This window comes from Notothenia rossii (genome assembly GCF_949606895.1).
Source record: "Notothenia rossii genome assembly, chromosome: 7".
Taxonomy (NCBI): Eukaryota; Metazoa; Chordata; class Actinopteri; order Perciformes; family Nototheniidae; genus Notothenia; species Notothenia rossii.
Genome location: NC_136905.1, coordinates 18,778,649 through 18,798,560, shown reverse-complemented (window position 1 = coordinate 18,798,560; position 19,912 = coordinate 18,778,649). Strand labels below are relative to the sequence as shown.

The window sequence follows — 19,912 nt, the reverse complement described above, 5'->3', positions numbered from 1 at the left end:
CACACACACACACACACATATACACACACACACACACACATCTGAGAGGATGGCCCTTTTTTAAAAGAATAGAAGGAAAGCAGACAACCACGTCATACCCCCTCAGGGCAGATTTGGCATTGTGTAATACAATCTTGTGCACCCCACCCAACTTGATTTCTTTTAAAAACACACACTCAAACACTGCCTAAACCGATATAGCAACACCATTAATATCATTATAACAAAGCCCAACATGCTTTTTTTTCTCTTTAACTTTTATCTCCTCATTGACTAAGATTTAAGTGGGAAATTATGTGAGAAAAAAATGCAGCTCGGGTTCAAAATAAGTTATTACAAAACTAATCAAAAAGGGCTTTTTTGCATGACAAAGTGCAACCTCTGTGTAACAATTAAGCCTCAGTTTAAAGGTGTAATTTGCACAATTGAAGTGCAGTTTATAAGATTCAAAATATTGTCAATGAAAGTGATTTAATCTATGAAGTAGTATAATACGAAGGATATAAGGAGCTGCTGAAAAACGATTATAGGGTTCTTTCCTTTTTTCTCTACGGAGGGTTCTCTGATATATATTTTTGTTCTTTTTCAGCAAAGCAGGGGATGGCCTTTATCATTACATTTCTCCAGAACTATGTATTTTCTTTTCTTGTGAGTTTAATTGTATGAATATATAAATGAAAAGTGGTTACTTCCAAAATTACTTAGTCTTGTTTGTTGTCTCACCCTCATAATTACCTGTCATAATCCGCATTAATTCTGTTGGATAAAAACCTCTGTAGTGCATTCCTCATACCAGAGCATCTCCGCTGCACCTTGTTTTGAACATTTATTCTAAACAAGTCACAGAGGGATAATTACAGGCTGACTCACTGGACCCAACTGTACCTTATAGGTGTGTAAGGAATAAATGAGTAATATCCAATATAACAACATTCCCTGAACAGGTGGGTGAGGCCTACACACATTCAGCACACAGGGCGAGGCTCGGCCACATTCCCGTGTCGGCGCGGAGACCAAAGACGATGCTTTGCAGAATTATCAAACTGATAATGTGTCCTTTATTAAGATCAACAAAATCAACACATACAGAACAGCAGCAGATCATCAGTCACGACAGATGTGTTTGTGACAGAAAAATAGACTGAAACCAAGTTGTTGAGCAGCAGGCTTTTGCTTCAACAATAGCTTATTTGAACAGGACTTCTGAGATCAGTTTTGCATTTTGACCTGTGATATAAAATCATCAATGTGCTCAGCTGTGACTGCACATTTGTCTCCTTCTAGTGGGTGGATTGAGACTGCAGCTGTAAAGTCTTACAATCCAGCCTCAACATCTCCCACACATGGCTGTTCTTCACTTTCTACACACTTTGTTCAGGTTCAAGTTCTCTAAACACTGCAATTGTATCTGAAAAATAGATATCTGACATAAGGAACTAAGCCTGCTCTGTAATCAACATATAATGTATTTTCACATTTCCAAAAAGTGTAGAGATCAATAAACAGTTTAGGCATCAAGATGGACATTGATGTGATGATGACAAAGAAGTAGAACATAACCCCAAAGCAAATTAGATAAATATTCATCATGTAACATGTATCATGAAGGCAGCACCAGTCACATCTGTAGCTTGTCTGTAATGTTTGAAAGTCCATTTTCTTCTACCTCACTTAGTTTTTACAGGTTCATTTGAAGTAATATAAAGAAACATAATCCTAAAGTAAGAATTAAGCAAATTGCCTTTATGCAAATATATATTTATAACTGCTGAATGTATTATGCAAATATACAAATGTTGATTGCAGCCAACGCCTTTGGGTCCTCTGCACTTTCCTCACTTAAATGGTGGGTCAGCTGCGCCAAGGGTCAATGTCTCAGAGCTCCGTCATCAAGAGGGCTCTTAGTATCTTCTCTCTGTCCAACCTCATTTCTTCTCCGCTGAAAACACAGAACAATACAAAACTCAAATTTGTTAAAAACATCTAGACTTGAGTCCGAACAATTGTCCTTCTTCCTGACAACCAAATCGCCATGATGCCCTAGAAAAGCTTCAGACCACTGGATGAAGGTTTTATCAATTGCACAATGGGAACAATGAGAGTTGAGGTGTATTACCTGTCAGTATGGGCAGCAAGGTAAGGGGCCAGGCGAGGAATGGAGCTATGGTAGTAAGAAGGGGAGGGGTGGGGAGAAGGCGAAGGAGAGGGACGGCATGGACTACCCAGCTCCAGAGCTGGCATATTTTCCATCTGGAAAAAACATCAGTGTTCACACACAAACATTCCTACGTTTGCTACATGTCATATGAAACAGATACAGTGTACCTACAGCCACCAGACTCCATTCACAAACACAGTATTTTAGCCACAGGATGAAGGAGTTCCTGGGGTACCGCTGCCTCCATCAGTTAGTTTGTTATTTTGGTTGGATTCAGTGCTTTGATTTGTTTGGATCTCACACAATAACACAAACAAACTAATGTAAGGTAGCAGTAGACCAGCATCTACCGCATTATGCTTAAATAAAAAGTGTTTCAATGGAAAGAGCTATGATAACAGTTTGCATCCCTTATGGAAAAGGCGGTTTGAAAGCAGACTTTATAGTGAAATATGAAAATATTCTAAATACGTACACCAGAACTGATATTAACCATGGATAGGCCTAAGCCTCATACAAACCCTTCTTAAAAACATCTGAACTATCTCTCTAAGGCAGGGGTCGGCAACCCCTGGCACGCGTGCCAGCATTGGCACGCGGCACCGTAACCAGTGGCACACTAGGAATAAGTGGAATAAGTGTGCAAAAATAATTAAATTGTATTTTCGGATCCTGAACGAGACCGCCGCCAGAGCGCGTCTCCCCGTTAACCTGCAGAAGGAAGCCATGCACGCAACGCAGCCCCGCTCTCTTTATCTCCAGGTGACATTCTGCCGCTTTCCTCCGTGGTGCATTGCTGATCGCTTCACCACGGAGGAAAGCACTTCACTAATTACAGTACCCATAAGGAGCTGTACAAATGCCGCAGTTTTTGCGTGGCTGTGTATTTAGTTGAAAGCCCAGTGTGATCTGCTCATCTCTCATCGACATAATATGCTACAAAGGGGCGGACTGGCCATCTGTGTGTTGAACTTTCCTGTCGGCTCCCAGACCGTAGTCGAGGAGGGCAGAAGCAACAAGCTTCAGGTTCAATAACCCACTTTAGAGAGAGGCGAGCTCTTCTTGGTGAGGCCGTTGCATTTATTTAGCTGTTTTTCTGTTTCACAAAATACATCACAGACCTCTGTGTTTTCTGCTTCCTCGTTTCACTTCCAGAAACATACACACGTTCTCATCCATAGGTTCTCTCACTGTCGCTCTACCATCCACAAACCCACATACACAAACCACAGCGCGCTCTCTCTCTCTCTCTCTCTCTCTCTCTCTCTCTCTCTCTCTCTCTCTCTCTCTCTCTCTCTCATCTCCTCTCTCACTCTCTCTCTCTCTCTTCTCTCTCTCTCTCTCTCTCTCTCTCTCATCTCTCTCTCTCCTCTCTCTCTCTCTCTCTCTCTCTCTCTCTCTCTCTCTCTCTCTCTCTCTCTCTCTCTCTCTCTCTCTCTCCTCTCTCTCTCTCTCTCTCTCTCTCTCTCTCTCTCTTAAAGGGACAGCGATCTCATCTCACTCTGCATGACCCTAATATCATAGCATGTGTGCTCTGGAGAATCACAGAACGGACGATCGTCCTTATTATTATGCCGTTTAAACCAATTATTTAAATATGTTTGTTAAATTCGGTATCACGTGAGTTGCGCTATCAAAAGGTTGCCGACCCCTGCTCTAAGGTGTGTGTGAGAGTGTGTGTTACCTGTGGGTATATGGACGGCTGTATCTGTGTATCCAATGAGTTGGTAGATCCTGACTTCCCTGCACTCTGGGAGGAGATAGCTGCAAGTGCTTCTGGGAGATCATTTTCATCTTCATGGTTACTGTAAGAGAGATAAATACTGAATGACTTACAAATTGCATTTTAAAGAGCAGGAAAAAGTGTTCTTTTTAGAGGATTTGTTTCAAGAGTGCAATGCCCCTGTTGCGAAAGCTCTGGTGCTGGTTGGGAGACAGTAATCAGAGGTGAAGTTTACTCACAAGCTGAACTGTCTGACCAGTCGTTTTCTGCGGTTGGTGCTCGTGTTAGACCTGGGCTGCAGCCTCTCTGGCGTTGGGTTGCGGTCTTGCAGATGTGGCATCTTGTCTGCTGTCAGACTGGATGCAGCTGAATCTTGGGAAGAGTTCTGATACCTGAGGACCAGAAACATCATCACACAGAGTTCATCTTCCACCCACTTGTGCAGAAACTTGTGTGAGCATGAAAGGATAGGATGAGAGCACTGACCTGTCAATGAGGGTCTCATTCGAGTTCTTCCCTCTGGGCGTTGGGGAGCCTCCTTCTTTATTGTAGAGGAGAGGAGGATACTACTGTTTGTTACATTACACAAGGATGACATGTGCAGGTTGAGCTTTGCTTTGGTTCTCACCCTGAAGGCTGCTTCCATCTGGGCCTTGAGGATGTTGCACTTGAGATGATCAGGAAGCATCGCCGGGAGACAGGAGGGTGGAGAGACTTTTCAGAAAGCTGCTTCTCCTCTCCCTGCCAGGAAACAACAGAGGGAGGAAAAGAACGTTAGGAAATATCCTCTTGTGAGCAAAATGAGACAACAGTGTGTGGGGGAAGTGTCTGACCTTGTTGTCCATGTTGACCTGCAGTGAAGGCCAGGGGGGAGAATCACTGTCTGACTCCAGAGCTTTGAGCAGAGACTGAGAGATGTCCAACTCATCTGCAGGGCAGGGAGGAGCTCGGCGCTCTAATTCGCACAAAGTTGAATTGAAAGATTCATTATGGGCTACAATTGGTATTGTAGAGACATAAGCATGAACAGGCTCAGGAATACATGATACAGTTAGTATCTGAATAGTTAATTGTGTTTCTATATTACATTATTAACGTATAACAAAGGGGCACAGTTACTACGAAGCATTGTATATAAACAAAACAGCTAAATTGGAAAGAAAGAAATGTGTGGAAAACCCGTGAAAATGTGTTTAAAAGTCACGTTCAAATCACTTCAACTTATTTTCCGACAGAACCCTTTTTTTTTTTTATCTAGCCAGATTGCCATATCAGTACAATGATGGTGAATTACATTGGTGGTCCTCAGAGCATCACCATTAACAGTTTTTACATTTTGCACTATGATTCTTAAAAGTGACAAACATAACGTAAAATGATACGTTATATAATAATAATAATAATAATAATATTAATAATAATAATAATAATAATAATAATAATAATAATAATAATAATAATAATATACACTGTATTTGTGAATGGCAGAAAGCTCAAAGCACTGGATATTTCACAACCCAAAATTCGAAATTCATTTACCGGTAAATGTTATCCTAAAAGTGCAGTTGTACGGTTTGTGTGGGATTCAGATCAGTTGAGTCTTAAACAAACCACAGGATGCTGACCGACAGTGATAAACATGAAAAGAGCATCAGGTCCAGACGTATCACAGATTGGACAGCTCTCCCTCAGGCTGACAGTACTCACTGTTCCTGGTGTGTGTGTGGCAGAGCGTGTTGTGGCTGTGTGTGTGGCAACCGTGATGGTGGTGGATCTTGCCCGAGTACGAAGTCTCATTATCTTCCACGCTGAACTGATGGTCTGAAGAAGGACTGCTCAGAGGGAAACTGAAGACAACATGTAAAAGCACATTTTTTGTCCTTCTTTTCTCTAAGTTCCGTTTTTGTATTCAAATCCATTTTTTCTTATGATTTCAAATTCACGACTCAAGGTTTTTTGTGGCATTCATCAAGAAATGTCACTATAGGTGTGGGAAAATATTATATTCTGTATGACTGTTACAAGTGGGCTTAAGATATAAAACAATGAAGGACACATCGTTGCAACTTTTTTCATTTCTGCAATTATAAACATTTTGTTTATTTAAAGCAATATGGCAAACTCCCTAAATGCATCATGTGATTCGAGTAAACGTTACAGTCAACACACATTAACAGCAAAACATTGGCCACATTTGGTGTAAACAGTTGGTTGATTAAAAAAAAGTATATAACCTGCAAACAATGTAAAGTATGTTCAAAAACCAGTCTCTGAAAGCACAACAACACATATGCAGTTCATGCTCCTGTTTCACACTGAACTACACATTTTAAAAGCAGCTTAATCCCTCAACCAGTATGTGATCAACTCAACCCCACCCACCTGTTGAGAATCACATCACTTTATCTCACTCAGATTAAAGTGATTTCAATAAATTAGCAATAATTTAAGGCACGAAGATAGATACACTTTAAGGCAGATTTGTGATCTAGCAGTGCACATACAGAAGGATTAAAACCAAGACTACATGAACATTTCCACAAACAAAGCAAGGCACAAAGTGTTCAAACCCAGTGCTATATTAATTTAATTTGTGTTCAAGTGGTGTATTTTATTCTATATTAAGGGATTTCATAGTGTGATGCTTTAGATATTTTTCTGAATATATGGATAGAGAAGAGGTGTTTGAGGAATGAAACTGAAAAAAGGCTTAAAAACGTGTACGTTGCATGGTGGCATCTTTTTCATATGATTTCTACATTGCTTTATAAACACATAATTGATAAAGTCACACTGAGCCTAATTGTCCTTAATCGTATCGTGTGTATTTAGATTTGATTTGTTACCCTAAAAAGAGTAAAGTTTTTGATGAATATTACATCAAAGGGTGGTCAGTTTTAAAGTGCCTCAATTCCCTACATGGACCAAATTGAAATAACTAACTTCCTGTTGTTTTCAGAACAACGGTATGCGCCTGTCCCTTTTACCTCACGTAATATCTTTACCTCACGTCCCTCCCATTCCACCTTTTTGGGATATTTCATGAAGATGTAACACATGACGGGATGCGACAAATAGATGATGACAGAGGGGATGAGGGTGATGGAGATTACTTTTTCCAATAAGTCCATCAACAGAGCTTCTCTCTCTGGGACGCCAGTCTGTGTTATTCTAAGTGTTAAAAGTCTGGGTTGGAAACAGATTCCCAGTTCAAACTGAGGTCAAAGTGCGGTCATGACTTTATCCCTGTAAACCACACTGATGGATCCTGGGAAGGTGCCGCTGGTTCTCTCCGGGAGGGGACGCTGACTGGGCGCCACAGAAGGCCTGAACATGGCGGGGAGATGGAGACACAGACAAAAACACACAGGACATGTAAGATTTATGAGTGACATGGCACGATGAAACAAATGTAGGCAATGAGATGAGTGAGTTTGCCTAAAAATAGAAACTTGCCCTCTTCTCAATTTCGGATGAAGAACCCTTGAGACTGACTCACATCGTCTTCATTAAGCAACGACATCCTCAACTTGAGTGTCTCTAAACCTGGTCTCTGTGTCTTCTGCGGCCGGTTGTCTTACCTGTGAGGTGGCGTGTGACCCGAGGGCTGCAGGTAAACTGGAGGCGTGAGAGCTGGGTGGGCCGGGTGCCACGGCTCGTGGCCAATAGGAATGTTGTGCTGGTACTGGAGGGGAGGATTGAGGAGACGCTGAAATTAAATGTTGTCACAGGAGCGAGGCCAGATCAGTGGCTGCTGCATGTGTGTGTGTGTAAAAGTAGGTTATCTGAGGTCACTCACTCGATGAAGGCTGGGATCAGGGCTGGCGTGGGAGCTGGACAAAGGAGACAATAATCACTGATATCAGATTAACAAACCAACTGAAAACATTTGATTTTGAGTGTTTTGAGCAACAAAGTATTCCCACAAGCTGTGGGACAACCTACAAAGCAGGGGCCATTTTACTTTGTTTTACAAAGGGCTGTTTTAGTCTTAGCGTTAAGATTATCCAAGCCGTTGTGAGGATTAAGGTCAAGGTTAGGGGATAAGGAATTAATGTAATAAATGGAATGTGGAATGTCCTCACTAGTACAGCAATATGAATGTGCATGAGTGTAACGGGTATATTTGTGGGTGTTTTTGTGTGTTTTACCTGATATGTTGTGGCTTTCCTGGAGAAATAGCAGCTGAAAGAGAGAGGTATGACGTCAGGTAAGAGAGAATAAAAGCAGAGCAGCAGCAACTATAAGACAGTTTTATTTTCATTATCTGAACATTTGTCTTTGTCCTTTCAGTCCAGACTCGAGTTGTCACTCCAAACATCATCTGTAAATTACACTTTAATCTTCAATTAGTTTTGTCTTGCATAGCTTAAGTAACTCTGAATCCAATAAATAAAGTGTGGCAGTAAATACAATTTGCAGTATGCACCTGATTGTTCATGTATGACGGATTATGAGCTTGTGAAGCTGCTGTAGCTCACAAAAGAGAGGAAGTATGGAAGAGGAATGCAGGTGATTTGGATGTGACACTCATGTGTACAAATCTGGGTTATTTGTACGCAGGAAAGAGTAGTTATTACGTTTTTGTTGATATTAGAAAATTATTTGGAAGGCTGATGTTTTTAGAGACTGCAGCTTTTTCTTTTCTCTGAGATAATACAGCCAGTCAATGTTTGCACGTGCTGATAAGACTCACCTTTGCCCAGGGACTGTGTGCGGGACGGGTATCTCTTGCTCGGCCGTCTTTCGAAAGTGCTTGCTCTCCTCATTCTGCCTCCATGAGTGGCCTGATACTCTGTCTTACCACTGAGACGAACAGAATAAAACAGATACAAGTTGTTAAAATATCACAATATAGTCTGACTTCGTTTGTTTAGAATTAAGTTCTGAGGATTGATTTAAAAACTAATTAAATGCATGAAAAAAGTATCATATAAAAGCACAGCCTTTTAACATGAATGAAAACAGGTTTGTAGTTATTCAACTGAAGGAATTCATATAATTTGTATCGCTATAATTATATTTAATTGGTTATTTTTTGCTCTTAAAATATGTATTCAACACACTAAATTGCTTATATATTTTTATTACATTATTATATATTACCAATAGACTGTCTAATAACAAGAAGCTCCATATAAATTATCAAACTGGATTTCATTACACTCTACAAGTGTTTTTTACTCCAGCTGTAGTTTCAGCGTTTAATCCAGTGACCCCAATGTGAAACAGACTTCACGATGCATTGTTTAGCTGCTCCACTGAATGCCAGGAAGTGGCCTTGAAGTGTGACAATAAGCTTTGACCATCTCTGATAATAGTCAGAAGAAAACAAACAATAAGAAGGGAATATCTCAGTCACCATAGGAACAGTTCCATGTAACCATAGATACACTGTAACCATAGATACGCAGGCTCTGTTAAATGTGACACATTATTCCCTAGATGCTGAAACAAGTGCCGGCCACAACTACCTGTCGGAGCCAACTTATATGATCCTTTTTATACACTTTATGAGTATGAAGAGCAGGTGTGAGTATGTCTCCGAGCTCTACCTGAATCTGAAGCGAGACCCGAGGCGAGTGAAGTCGCTGCGGCTGGCGTTGCCTGTGGTGGGTTGGCGTAGCCGGAAAAAGGAGTGGCTCTCCACGGCGCACTTCCACAGGTGTTTGCAGATCTTGGAGCCTGCCAGCTGGAACATGAACGTGTGCTCCTGCTCCCGACCCTGCACAGTCAGAAAACAAGCAAATACTTTTAGATTCAAGATTCAAAACCTTATTTTCATATGCACAAAAGCTACAAGGTGGTTGTTTGTAATACAAATATGAAGTGCTAGGCTCCTTCAATAATGTGACATACAATAAACTTAACACATACACTTGTGTATAGACTCTTATGGCACTACTTCTATTCTATTTTATTGTATTTACTTGCACTATTGTATCTGTTTTATGGTGTTGCACTGTTGGAGGCCTGGGACCTAAGATTTTCATCGACATAACTACACTGTAGCTATGTACGAATGACAATAAAAGCATTGAATCTTGAAAATGCAGGAATAAGCATGAATAAACTAACTATATACGTGTAGAGTTGAATGTGTGTGTGTTTGGGTGTGTATGTGGCTGTGCTTGTTTGTATGCAGGAAGTATGGAAGAGGAATGCAGGTGATTCGTATGTGACACGTTGGGTACGAATCTGGGTTAGGAATAAGAAGCATAGAGTTGTTTTTAAGTTTTTGTGCAGGAATTGTTTGTATGCAGGGCTGTGTGTTTGTGACAGGACACAAACCTGATCGTCGTCCTCCACAACAACCAACGTGAGACGACTCTTCTTAAAGTCCAGCCGGGTGATTTTGGGCCTGGATAACACAAAGAGACACACATGGACAAAAAATCAAGGACTCTAAATCATATTATCAATGGCACCCTGTTTTCCCATGACAAATGGGGACAACTTTTTTTGAAATGTTCTATTGAAGTGCTTGTCTTGGTTTTTCTTCAAATTTAGCTTGATCTTATCCGTTTGGTAATATGTCTAAACACGTCTCGCTGATTTTAAAATGAGACTCTTCCTTGAACAAGAATTGTTGTTTGACCGGATCAAGCAAAAGGTACAGAAAAACATATCCTTTCTCTGTAGGATCCTTTCCATAATGTTTTCAGACCCTTCAAATAACAATTTGATCCTGTCAGTGACAAAAACAATTTAAATTGCAGCCAAAATTGGACCATTTAAAAAATGGTTGTCCCTTACGTTACTTAGACACAAATACATTGGAAAATAGGGTCCAGTTTAAAAAGTTTGGAAATTACCCTTTAAGGCCCACAGCCACTGCACTTACTTTGGGAACCACTGGTATACAGATGTGTTTGATAATACTTACCAAAAGAACAGGCCGATTTTGTTAGAGCCTTCAAATACTAAAATGCCCGTAGGAGTAAGACCGAGTGCATATTCTCCTCCATCTCTGCCCTGAAGACAAAAACACACATACACACCTTTAGTGGTCGAAAACCTCTGTAAAGTAGAGACTTAGTGACAGTAAAATTCACTCACACACCTTGACAAAGTGCATATCCACTCCGTAAAGTTCCAGCCACTTGCATTTGTTGAGAAACAAAACCTCTGCTTCTGACGGAATCTTCCCCCTGAGGATTAAAAAAAAAAGACAGTGCTTATAAATAAATAAACATCACTTTTACCTCAGCTCAGGTCTGGTGTTTTGGGCAACTTTATTTGATAAAGATAACCATCAAAATCGCTACCAGCTGCATGACCGCTACAGGTAATTGGTTAGCTCTAAGAGAAACAGGGGTGCTCCTTGACTTAGTCTTTCTTTTGTGAGTAAGAATGAGAGTCAGTGTGAGTTTTGTCCTTGTGTGGCTCAGGCGGCTTGGTGAAGCGCAGCATATGTGTATGTAATCTAATCCGAAATGGGACCAATCAGACCACGGCTGCGTTAAATACTGCCCAGAATCAATCAGGACCCTCCAGGGATTAATCCCTTAATCCTTCATACAAACCAGTGAGAGCGGGGCTGAGTCAGAGGGGGAGAGGACGGGGGGGAGAGTGAAACTTAGACGCCCTCATCAGTAGAAACGCTGGCGCTGAAAGGCAGCAGCAGAATTACTTCCTCTCCTGCTTAATGCCCAGCTTTTTGCCCCAGTTGTTTCTCAAAATAAGGAGATAAACCCATTGGATTCCCTCCAAAATGTTGCCTGACAGAGCAAAAATATTGGGGCAACTAGTGGACGTGCATATGTATAAATGTCCCGGGGTTGACAAAGTCCCATTTTGAAGTCTGACTATGAATTCATTGCAACGTTCAAACTCACCTGAGGTCCAACCACCTGCTGAAGATGTCGGCCTCCATGGGCGCGCTCTGTTTGGGAGTGAAGCGAAACTCAGAGACCAGCTCAGGAGAGTGCTCCAAAGGATCGCAGTCTCCCATCTCACCTGGATACAGATTCACACAAACACACATCAATTAAAAACACTAGGAAATTAAGAAATACAGATTAGCAGCATGATTGTTGCACTTTGTTTCACCATTTACTACTATCAATAATAGTCACTTGCATGTTCACGCTACACTCCAGTAAATCAAAATCTAATTGCAGACTAAAAACACTTGACTTTACTGTCTGTCATGTTGGTGCCTTTATGAAAGCTTTGACATTTAAGATGTGAGGCCAGGCTGCAGTAGCCATCAAATTCATGTAGTACTTTTCCCAGAGCACAAAGTACTTTTCTCATCTTAGCTTATTGCTTGTCCTCTGGGTTTGATTTATAGATTACACGCATCATAAATTCCTTGTTTTACTCCAATCATGGTTACCAAAATACGCACCAGTGAGCAAGAGACCTGTCTATGCTCACAACTGCTTTACCACCCAAAATAACTGTGACAATAAATATATTAAAAAATGAAATAAATAAGAGGACTAAATTAAATGGCCTCTCAAACCTTTAAAAATGCAATCCACTCCACTTACTTTGTAAACAATATGCCGCCAGCTCTACTGCAACATCATACGGGCATTTCAATCTGAGCAGAGAAAGAGAGGCACTGGTGAGGAGCGTTCTTTAGTGTAGTCATAGTGAACTTGTTCTCATGTGATGGAAAGTCATAAAGCGTCTGAATGCCCTACACTGCCCGTGTGTGTGTGTGTGTGCATGTCAAGGAGAAGAAGAGCAACCCTTTACTAAAATAAGCAGCCCTCTGCTGTTCCTGATCTTGAGCTTTATAATAGAGCTGGACTCCGGGGATCCGTGGCCCAGATAGAGTCAGAAAAATGGAGAGGGGTAACACGCTATCTGAGTTTGTGTTTGTGCATGCAGGTTTGTTTAAAAGAAAGAAAAAGTCCCCCAAACTGTAATGTAGGTGACCTGTGTGCATGCTCCCACAGGTGTTTACATCAGGTTTGGCACTACTTTTGAGAACCACAAAGAAACCACAGATGAAGAGAAATAACCAGACAATAATATAAATAACAAAACACTTCATTTTAGGGCAAACGTTTCTTCTGTTCATAATACTTCAATTCAGTTATTTCCTTTTACTCTACCAAGCAGTTCAAGCATAGGCCTATTTATCTTTCATCACACTCAATAATATTTAATAAGGTCAACATTAATCATCTTGAAACCACTTGAAACCACCGCTCTCCATCTAATAAGTCTTGTACAACGCTTTAAACATGTTTACTTAAAATTCATGGTCATATTTAGTAACTGTGTAAACATTTAGTTCTCCAATAGAATTAAAGACAAAATTGTCTGTGTTTGAAAGTTGTATGATTTGTGATGATTAAACCACCAGCAGGTGGCTGTCTCACGGTTTAATAAACATATCAAACAAACATCTGTTACCTGACTTGAACTCCCAATTACTTATGTTAATTGTCGAATAGTTAGGATGTAATGTGATATATAAAACAGTGGTATATGTTTTTACACATGCATTTGTATCTGTCTCAAGTTGTATTATAATGTCATTCTGAAATGTGTTTATTAACATGAAAAAGGGTCTTACTTTGCGGAGAGAATATCTTGTCGAAGCTGCAACACAAACAGATATCTGATGGTGTAAAAAAAGACAACAACACAGAGTGAGATGCAAGCCACAACAAGAACATAAATCAATTGATGTATCACAGGCTTTTCCTCATCTCCGACACATCATTTGTTTTAACAAGTCTTCGTCCACTTGGCCTTGATTTTAATCTGCCCACAGCAGCAAAGTAATTAGCCCAACGTCCCCTTTGGACCTCCCCATTGGGCTCCTGAGAAAACCGTGAGTGTTCGAGTGTTCGAGTTCTTGTTCGTGTGTGTGTGTGTGTGTGTGTGTGTGTGTGTGTGTGTGTCTGATTGGTGAGATTTTTACCTTGTAAATTCCTCTCGCAGGTTATTTGGCTCTGAAGAGTAAAATTTCACTCTGAAGAACAGTCTGTAATGAGGCCCGTCTAAAAGACATAACGAGAGAGAGCAAAGTGTGTGTGAGAGAAGGAGGTGGAGAGAGAGGAACAGGTAGGTGATTAATTCAATCAAATCATAGCTTGTTATGATTTATTTGATCCATTTCATCTCATCTTTTAATCCAACACAGGCTTCAAATCGTTATCTATCCATATTTCTTTTTAACCAACTTTATTTTGTATTGTTTATTTCACTTCAACATTGATCAGACTTTCTTTCAGGCTGCTCAACTACAGGAGGACCAGCGAACAAATAGGACAACACAGGTCTCCCCTGTCCCATTCATCCGCCTGTTACAAGCTGCAGAGCAAACAAGTGTTATGCTCCTAATGCACATGATAATCACCATGTCAACATTGGATAATGCGCCACCTGCTCCCCACTTACCTGCTTCCACATGAATACAGCACGATCCACACTTCCCTGCACTCACTAACACAAACACAACTCAGGTACAGTAGGCCTACTTACCTCGGATCTGTTTCTTAATAATCTTGGACATATCCAGCCATTGCTAGAAGAGAAAAAAAGGAATAAGCAGATGATTATTAGTGATATCAGCTTGTTATTTATATATGTAAATATATATTTCCTCTTAGAGAAGTAAGAGCTTCCGCCAAGGAGTTTATGTTTGTATTTGTTTTTTTGTTTGTCAGGGTTACAGAAAAAATGCTGGTCGGACTAGTGCAAAGCAGGGACCACAGAAGAACCTATTACATCTTGTTTCAGATTCGTATCACGAGTGGATAAAGGCATTATGTTTTCAATCACTTGTGGTAACAGCCTTGACGGAGGCCTTTCTATTTACTCACGGAGACTTGTTCTGTGTCCATGTACTGCAACCCAAAGTAGTCCGTCTCCACCAGATCTATGTGATACATGATCTGGTCAAAAAGGTCCTGGCCTTTGGACTTACTCTACAAAAGAAGAACAAAGAGTTAAATATATGTCAGCTGGGCTTTTTCTGTGTTTACTCTTATCTCTTTTGCTTCAGTAACCTGATCTTCTCGAGATAAATTGAGTCTTAAAACTTGAGTTTCACTATTTGGGTGGCTGCCGAATTGCCTGGTTATTTAGGCATGAACAACCTTGGTATCCATAACAGGAGCAAAATGAATTAGAGTGGATGTGAAACTTGGATGTTGGTCAAGAAGAGAAGGAGAAGCCGTTGAGAGAAAGATTCTTACTGAGGCTTTTGTATTGCACAACCATCTAAAGGTTGTCGAAAACTTTATCTGAACATTAAACAGAAGTACCTCACCACCAGGACGAAGGCCAAACCCCAGTCTGAGCCATATAACAGAAGGTGGGTGTGTAGAAATATGACAGTCTTGTACTTTGGATCCTGATAACCAGACTAAACATACTGGTGAGTGTATGAATGTGTGAAGAAATCAGTGGTGTTAGAGGATTGGGCAAAGGGGGGGAAACAGGCTGTTGCTTATTGCAGCATGTCATTTTAGAAAAGGAAGATTGAAATCATATCACAGGAGGGCACATGCAGTGGCAACAAGGTCACACACACTGCTGAATATATTATAGTCTCTGTTCCAACTTGTGTTTTGTCTGCATTCAACCCGAAGTGACAGGCTAATAAGCTTTAATAGGCGAGTTTCAGCTCTGTTCAACAAACCTGACATGAACAGACTTGTTCCAACACCTGTGACTAAGCTGCCAGTTTGAAAAGCCCTGTGTCATTGTGATGTTGATGCTGTAACACCTCTGCAGAATATGTGGCTTTGTATTAGTGCTTAAATCTCCCTAAGAGAAATACTGACTGCCCTGAAAACACACTTTATACTGTCCGAGAGTTTCAGAGGTGACGCATGTACGCAGCAGCTTTAGTGACACATGAAACCTTTAAAATGAAAACATCTTACGGGAAGCTACTTACGCACGAATGCCCACACGCTCGCTCATCATCCCACCTACCCTTCATACACTTGTAGCACTCGTCTGTGACACAGAGTCCCCACAGTGGTAAATCAGATCAGGGAGCCGGGGAATTGAGGGAGATGGATGGAGAACAGAAGAGAAGAGGAAGAGGAGGGGAGGAGGAAGAGGAGGGGAGGAGGAAGAGGCAGAGTGTGAAAAGAGTAAGACGATGAGCAAGGGAGCAGGCCACAGAGTGAGAGTAGAAAAAGATTAGGAGGGAAGACTGTACAAGGCGAGAGAGGGGGGAGGCGGTCAAAGAAAAGCGGAGATTGCTTGAGGAGGATCAGATACGGGCAAATAGACTGAGAATGAGAGGAAGAGGGAAGTGAGATGCTGTGAAAGAGCAGACAGGAGGGGGCAGCTTCAGGTCTTTCTTAGATTTCCCTGCAGTCAGAAATGAGCAAGTATTGTGATGAATTGACTAATCAAGACCATCTGGAGCTGCAACCCTCATCGTACAGAAAGATGCTCCCACACTAATATCATAAAGGGCACTATGATACTACGGGTGTGTTTGCAATTCTGTAGCCCTTTAACAAAAACATTGTAAAACAAAAGCCACAAACTACGTCTCAGATAGGAATGAGTCCCAAGCTCGATAGAACTCAATTTAAAGTGATATAACAGATAAACTGACTAATCCTTGAATAAGAAAAGCAAAAATACCCAAAACGAATTAGTTGTTTACAATTTGCTTAAACACAGTAATTTATCCCAAAACATTTGATTCATTATTCTGTCAATCCACTAAGAATATCATTATAGGCTAAATGTTTGAAGCTTAATGCGGCAACAAAAAAGTGAATTTTCCTTATCTTATAATTACAAAGTTAATGTTGATTTTACAGTGTTGTTGCTATAGCATAATGACACCCAGGGCCGGCCCTTGGCATAGGCAGTATAGGCGAATGCTAAGGGTGCATCAGCCCATGGGGGGCGCCGAAAATTGGGGGAAAGAACAAAAATTAAAAAATGGTTTTATTTAAATGTCATAACAAAACAATTTCCCGATTTTGGATCAACAAAGAATATCTTATTATCTTATACTAACAGAACTAAGCCTATATTGCGTACAGCGCAAACTGTGGCCACCCCCACCTAAATCAGGTTAGTTGAACTGCCCCGGCCCCAGTAAAAACCTGAGGTTTATGTGATAGTTCTTTTTTTTGAAATAATGGTTTTAGTGTGCAATTATAGGTTTTAATTTTGTATTTGTGTTAATTTTAAATAAATCAAATAAAAAAACATATGCTTCTGTGTGTTTTTATTAACATTGGAATTTACTGTGATGCAAGTGCCCTGATGATAACATCTGTGTTGAGACTGTTTCCATATTAGCCTAACTTTCACTATGCCAATCAATCTGTCTGCCAGCATCAACAAGGATTGATTTACAGCACAAAAGGAAGTGAGTCAACCATCAATGTATGTTTTTTTTCAGTCATCCACAGTAGCGAAAATGGCAGACTGATCAATAGCTGAAGTAACTGTGGAAGACACATACATTATATACTAACTGTTGTAGCTATTAATTACTAGTCTCTGAAACAGAAAATGATCTGGGTTTGCGACAGTGGCGCCAAATAAATAATAGCATTTGGAAACACTAAGTGAAGAAAGTTGGCTATTTCAACAATTAAAAAAAAAATGTCATCTGCATCAATGCTATAAATAAAGAGATACAAAACAATCAAAAGATTTAAAAAAGTTTTACATATGACCAAGATTGTGCTTTTTCTAACTTTTACCAGGCCATAATAAAATAAACTTGAAATAATTCAGATCCACCAGAATTGCAGTTTCTACTTAGGCTACATTTTGAATTTAAAAAAGCAAAACTGTCATCAACCCTGATGCACTCAAGTAGCTCATAGTTTTTTTTACTATGAGAGGGGGCCAGAAGGAAGCCAAACAAGGACTACATGGGGGGCCCGAGCCGCACTTTGACACACACTGACCTAGCCTACCACCTAGTCCTGCGCCATATACTTTGTTTACACACTGTGCCGCAATTAGCACACGGGACACTCACAGGCAAATCCACACTGACATCCGAGCCGTCAAGCAGCAGTACCCGGCAGGTGATGGTGGTCCTCGCCGTCCCGGCCGCCGGGATGTGCACCACCGCCCCCCCGCTGACCACGGCGGGTGCATGCACGACCTGCTGCTGATGGGCCAGGAGCAGGGGGTTCCCGGTCACCCCTCCTGCCCCCCCACCTCCTCCTCCCCCCTTACCGTCCCGCTCGTCCCTCTCTCTCGTCTGGAAGCGGCTCCGGGAGCGGCGGCTGAACGTCCGGCGCAGAAATCCCATCATCTTCCTGATCCACAAGGTGAGGAGGTCCTTGTTGTGTCCGGGGAAAGTGTTCCACACAACAGGCGGAGAAGCCGGGGTCCTGCTTCTGCTGCTGTCCCCGCCTCCTCCTCCTCGTCCTCCCCGGGGCGAGGAGTCACTTAGCAGGCACGGAGGAGACTTCAGGGCTGCCGATCAGTCCTCCGGCTGGATGTCGGCGGGGGACCCTAGCCGCATACTAATGAAACTCACGCAGAAAGACCACCGAGGCGCCAACCAGTTGATTAACTGGCCCGGTGTGAACGACTCTCACGGAAAAACAAGCAGCCGTCCTCCTCCCCCTGTCCTGTCCTCTCCTGTGCACCTGCCGCCTGCTTTGCTTGCTGTTGCGCACCGACTCTCAAATACCGGAGAAATCCCGAACGACGCTTCCGCCGCGGGAGTCACACGGGGCCGGGGAGGGGGAGTAAAGTCTGGTCACCTCTGCACCGGAACCCCGGGGGTGGTTGTTGGTTATTCCCACCGGCGAACCGAAACTACCTCACAGGTAAAAGTCAACCAACGAAACTGGACAAACAGTGTGTTCTGCGCCTGCGTAAAAACACAGCGCAGAACAAACTTCTGTTCCTCCACAGGCCGACCCAGCAGCGCCGGTAAACCAGCGCCACCTGTCGGACACCCGCCTTTATCATGATTGGTTCCCAAGGTGCGGTCCAAGGTGCCTCAAGGACCGATAAAAGGTTTCCAGGAAGTCCCCAATATAACGATGTGTCACTATATTTATAGAACCTTAGCCTGAATAATTTCACAAGTCCCAGTCAAAACACAACACCCTCATGACACTAAATAGTCTACAATAATACATTAATAAAAAAAATTGTAAATTGTCTATCCAATTATATTTTCGTCGAAACAGTTACCATTCTTAAGATCTATAAAATCTCCTTCTCTTCTGACTCTGACAAAAACTAAAGATTTTTCATGTTATGAATTGGGTCAAAGTCAAATCGTATTTTGACAAATCAAAAATAAATGAAATCTATACATTATTTTGAAATCAAACAAATATGCAGCAAATTCCTTAATATGACCCCATAATTTCCATTCCAACACCACAAACCATAAACAAACTGGGTCAATCAATATTAATGGTTGTTAGAAGCTAAATTCTGACAGCAAATATGAAGTACATTGTTAACACGCTGGCGATGTAGCTTTTTGTGCAAAATACTTATAGCTCATGACATAAATATAATGTATGTGTGAAATTATGAGATTCATCATTCTCCAAAATATTGTAGTGGTAGTTTTTAAAAAGCATACCAAATGTTTGTGCCTGCGTTATACATATGAGAAAAGGACAGCGAAAATAATAACATAATTAATAAAACAACAGAAACCTGCAACGATTCTTAAATCCCCACAGCCATAGTACATTTAGTGATTGATTATTTATTTTAAAACAATATTTTTTCCTAACCAGACACCGTTTGGACTGATTTGCATTGCTGAAAGAGTTTCACTGTGATGTTGCCAGCTTTAGAGGAACTCAGCTGAAGGTCAAATAAACAGACTACTCTTTTTATTTCAGCAGCTTCAATCTGCAAGGAATAGTGAAAATCGCATGCATAAAAGTCACCACAGAGCCTTTTAAGTACTCATTATCACCAATAAGTTCACACAATGGCCATTTGAGTGTATGGCTAACTGATGAAAGCCATTGCATTTGAAGTATTTGTTACTTATCGAGTCATTCTTTTCAACTCTTAAACTAGAGTTATACATGGAACGGGTCTAAACAGGTAGGTGAAATTGCTGTTGTGTA

The 19,912-nt window shown here is 41.2% G+C and overlaps 1 protein-coding gene across 1 annotated transcript; it reads right to left on the bottom strand.

Moving 5' to 3' along the window:
- Nucleotides 1–1,035: 1,035 nt before the first annotated feature.
- epb41l4b (erythrocyte membrane protein band 4.1 like 4B) lies at nt 1,036–18,716 on the bottom strand. The gene is given in 25 exon segments (XM_079691641.1): nt 1,036–1,939; nt 2,117–2,250; nt 3,843–3,963; nt 4,121–4,273; nt 4,368–4,410; nt 4,413–4,422; nt 4,510–4,577; nt 4,580–4,622; nt 4,715–4,836; nt 5,589–5,728; nt 7,463–7,566; nt 7,681–7,714; nt 8,033–8,066; nt 8,578–8,687; nt 9,437–9,606; nt 10,173–10,242; nt 10,768–10,856; nt 10,945–11,032; nt 11,720–11,840; nt 12,380–12,432; nt 13,420–13,464; nt 13,771–13,849; nt 14,334–14,376; nt 14,675–14,779; nt 17,830–18,716. Coding segments are annotated over 25 exon segments (2,325 nt in total). The 5' UTR covers nt 18,112–18,716; the 3' UTR covers nt 1,036–1,875.
- Nucleotides 18,717–19,912: the final 1,196 nt, after the last annotated feature.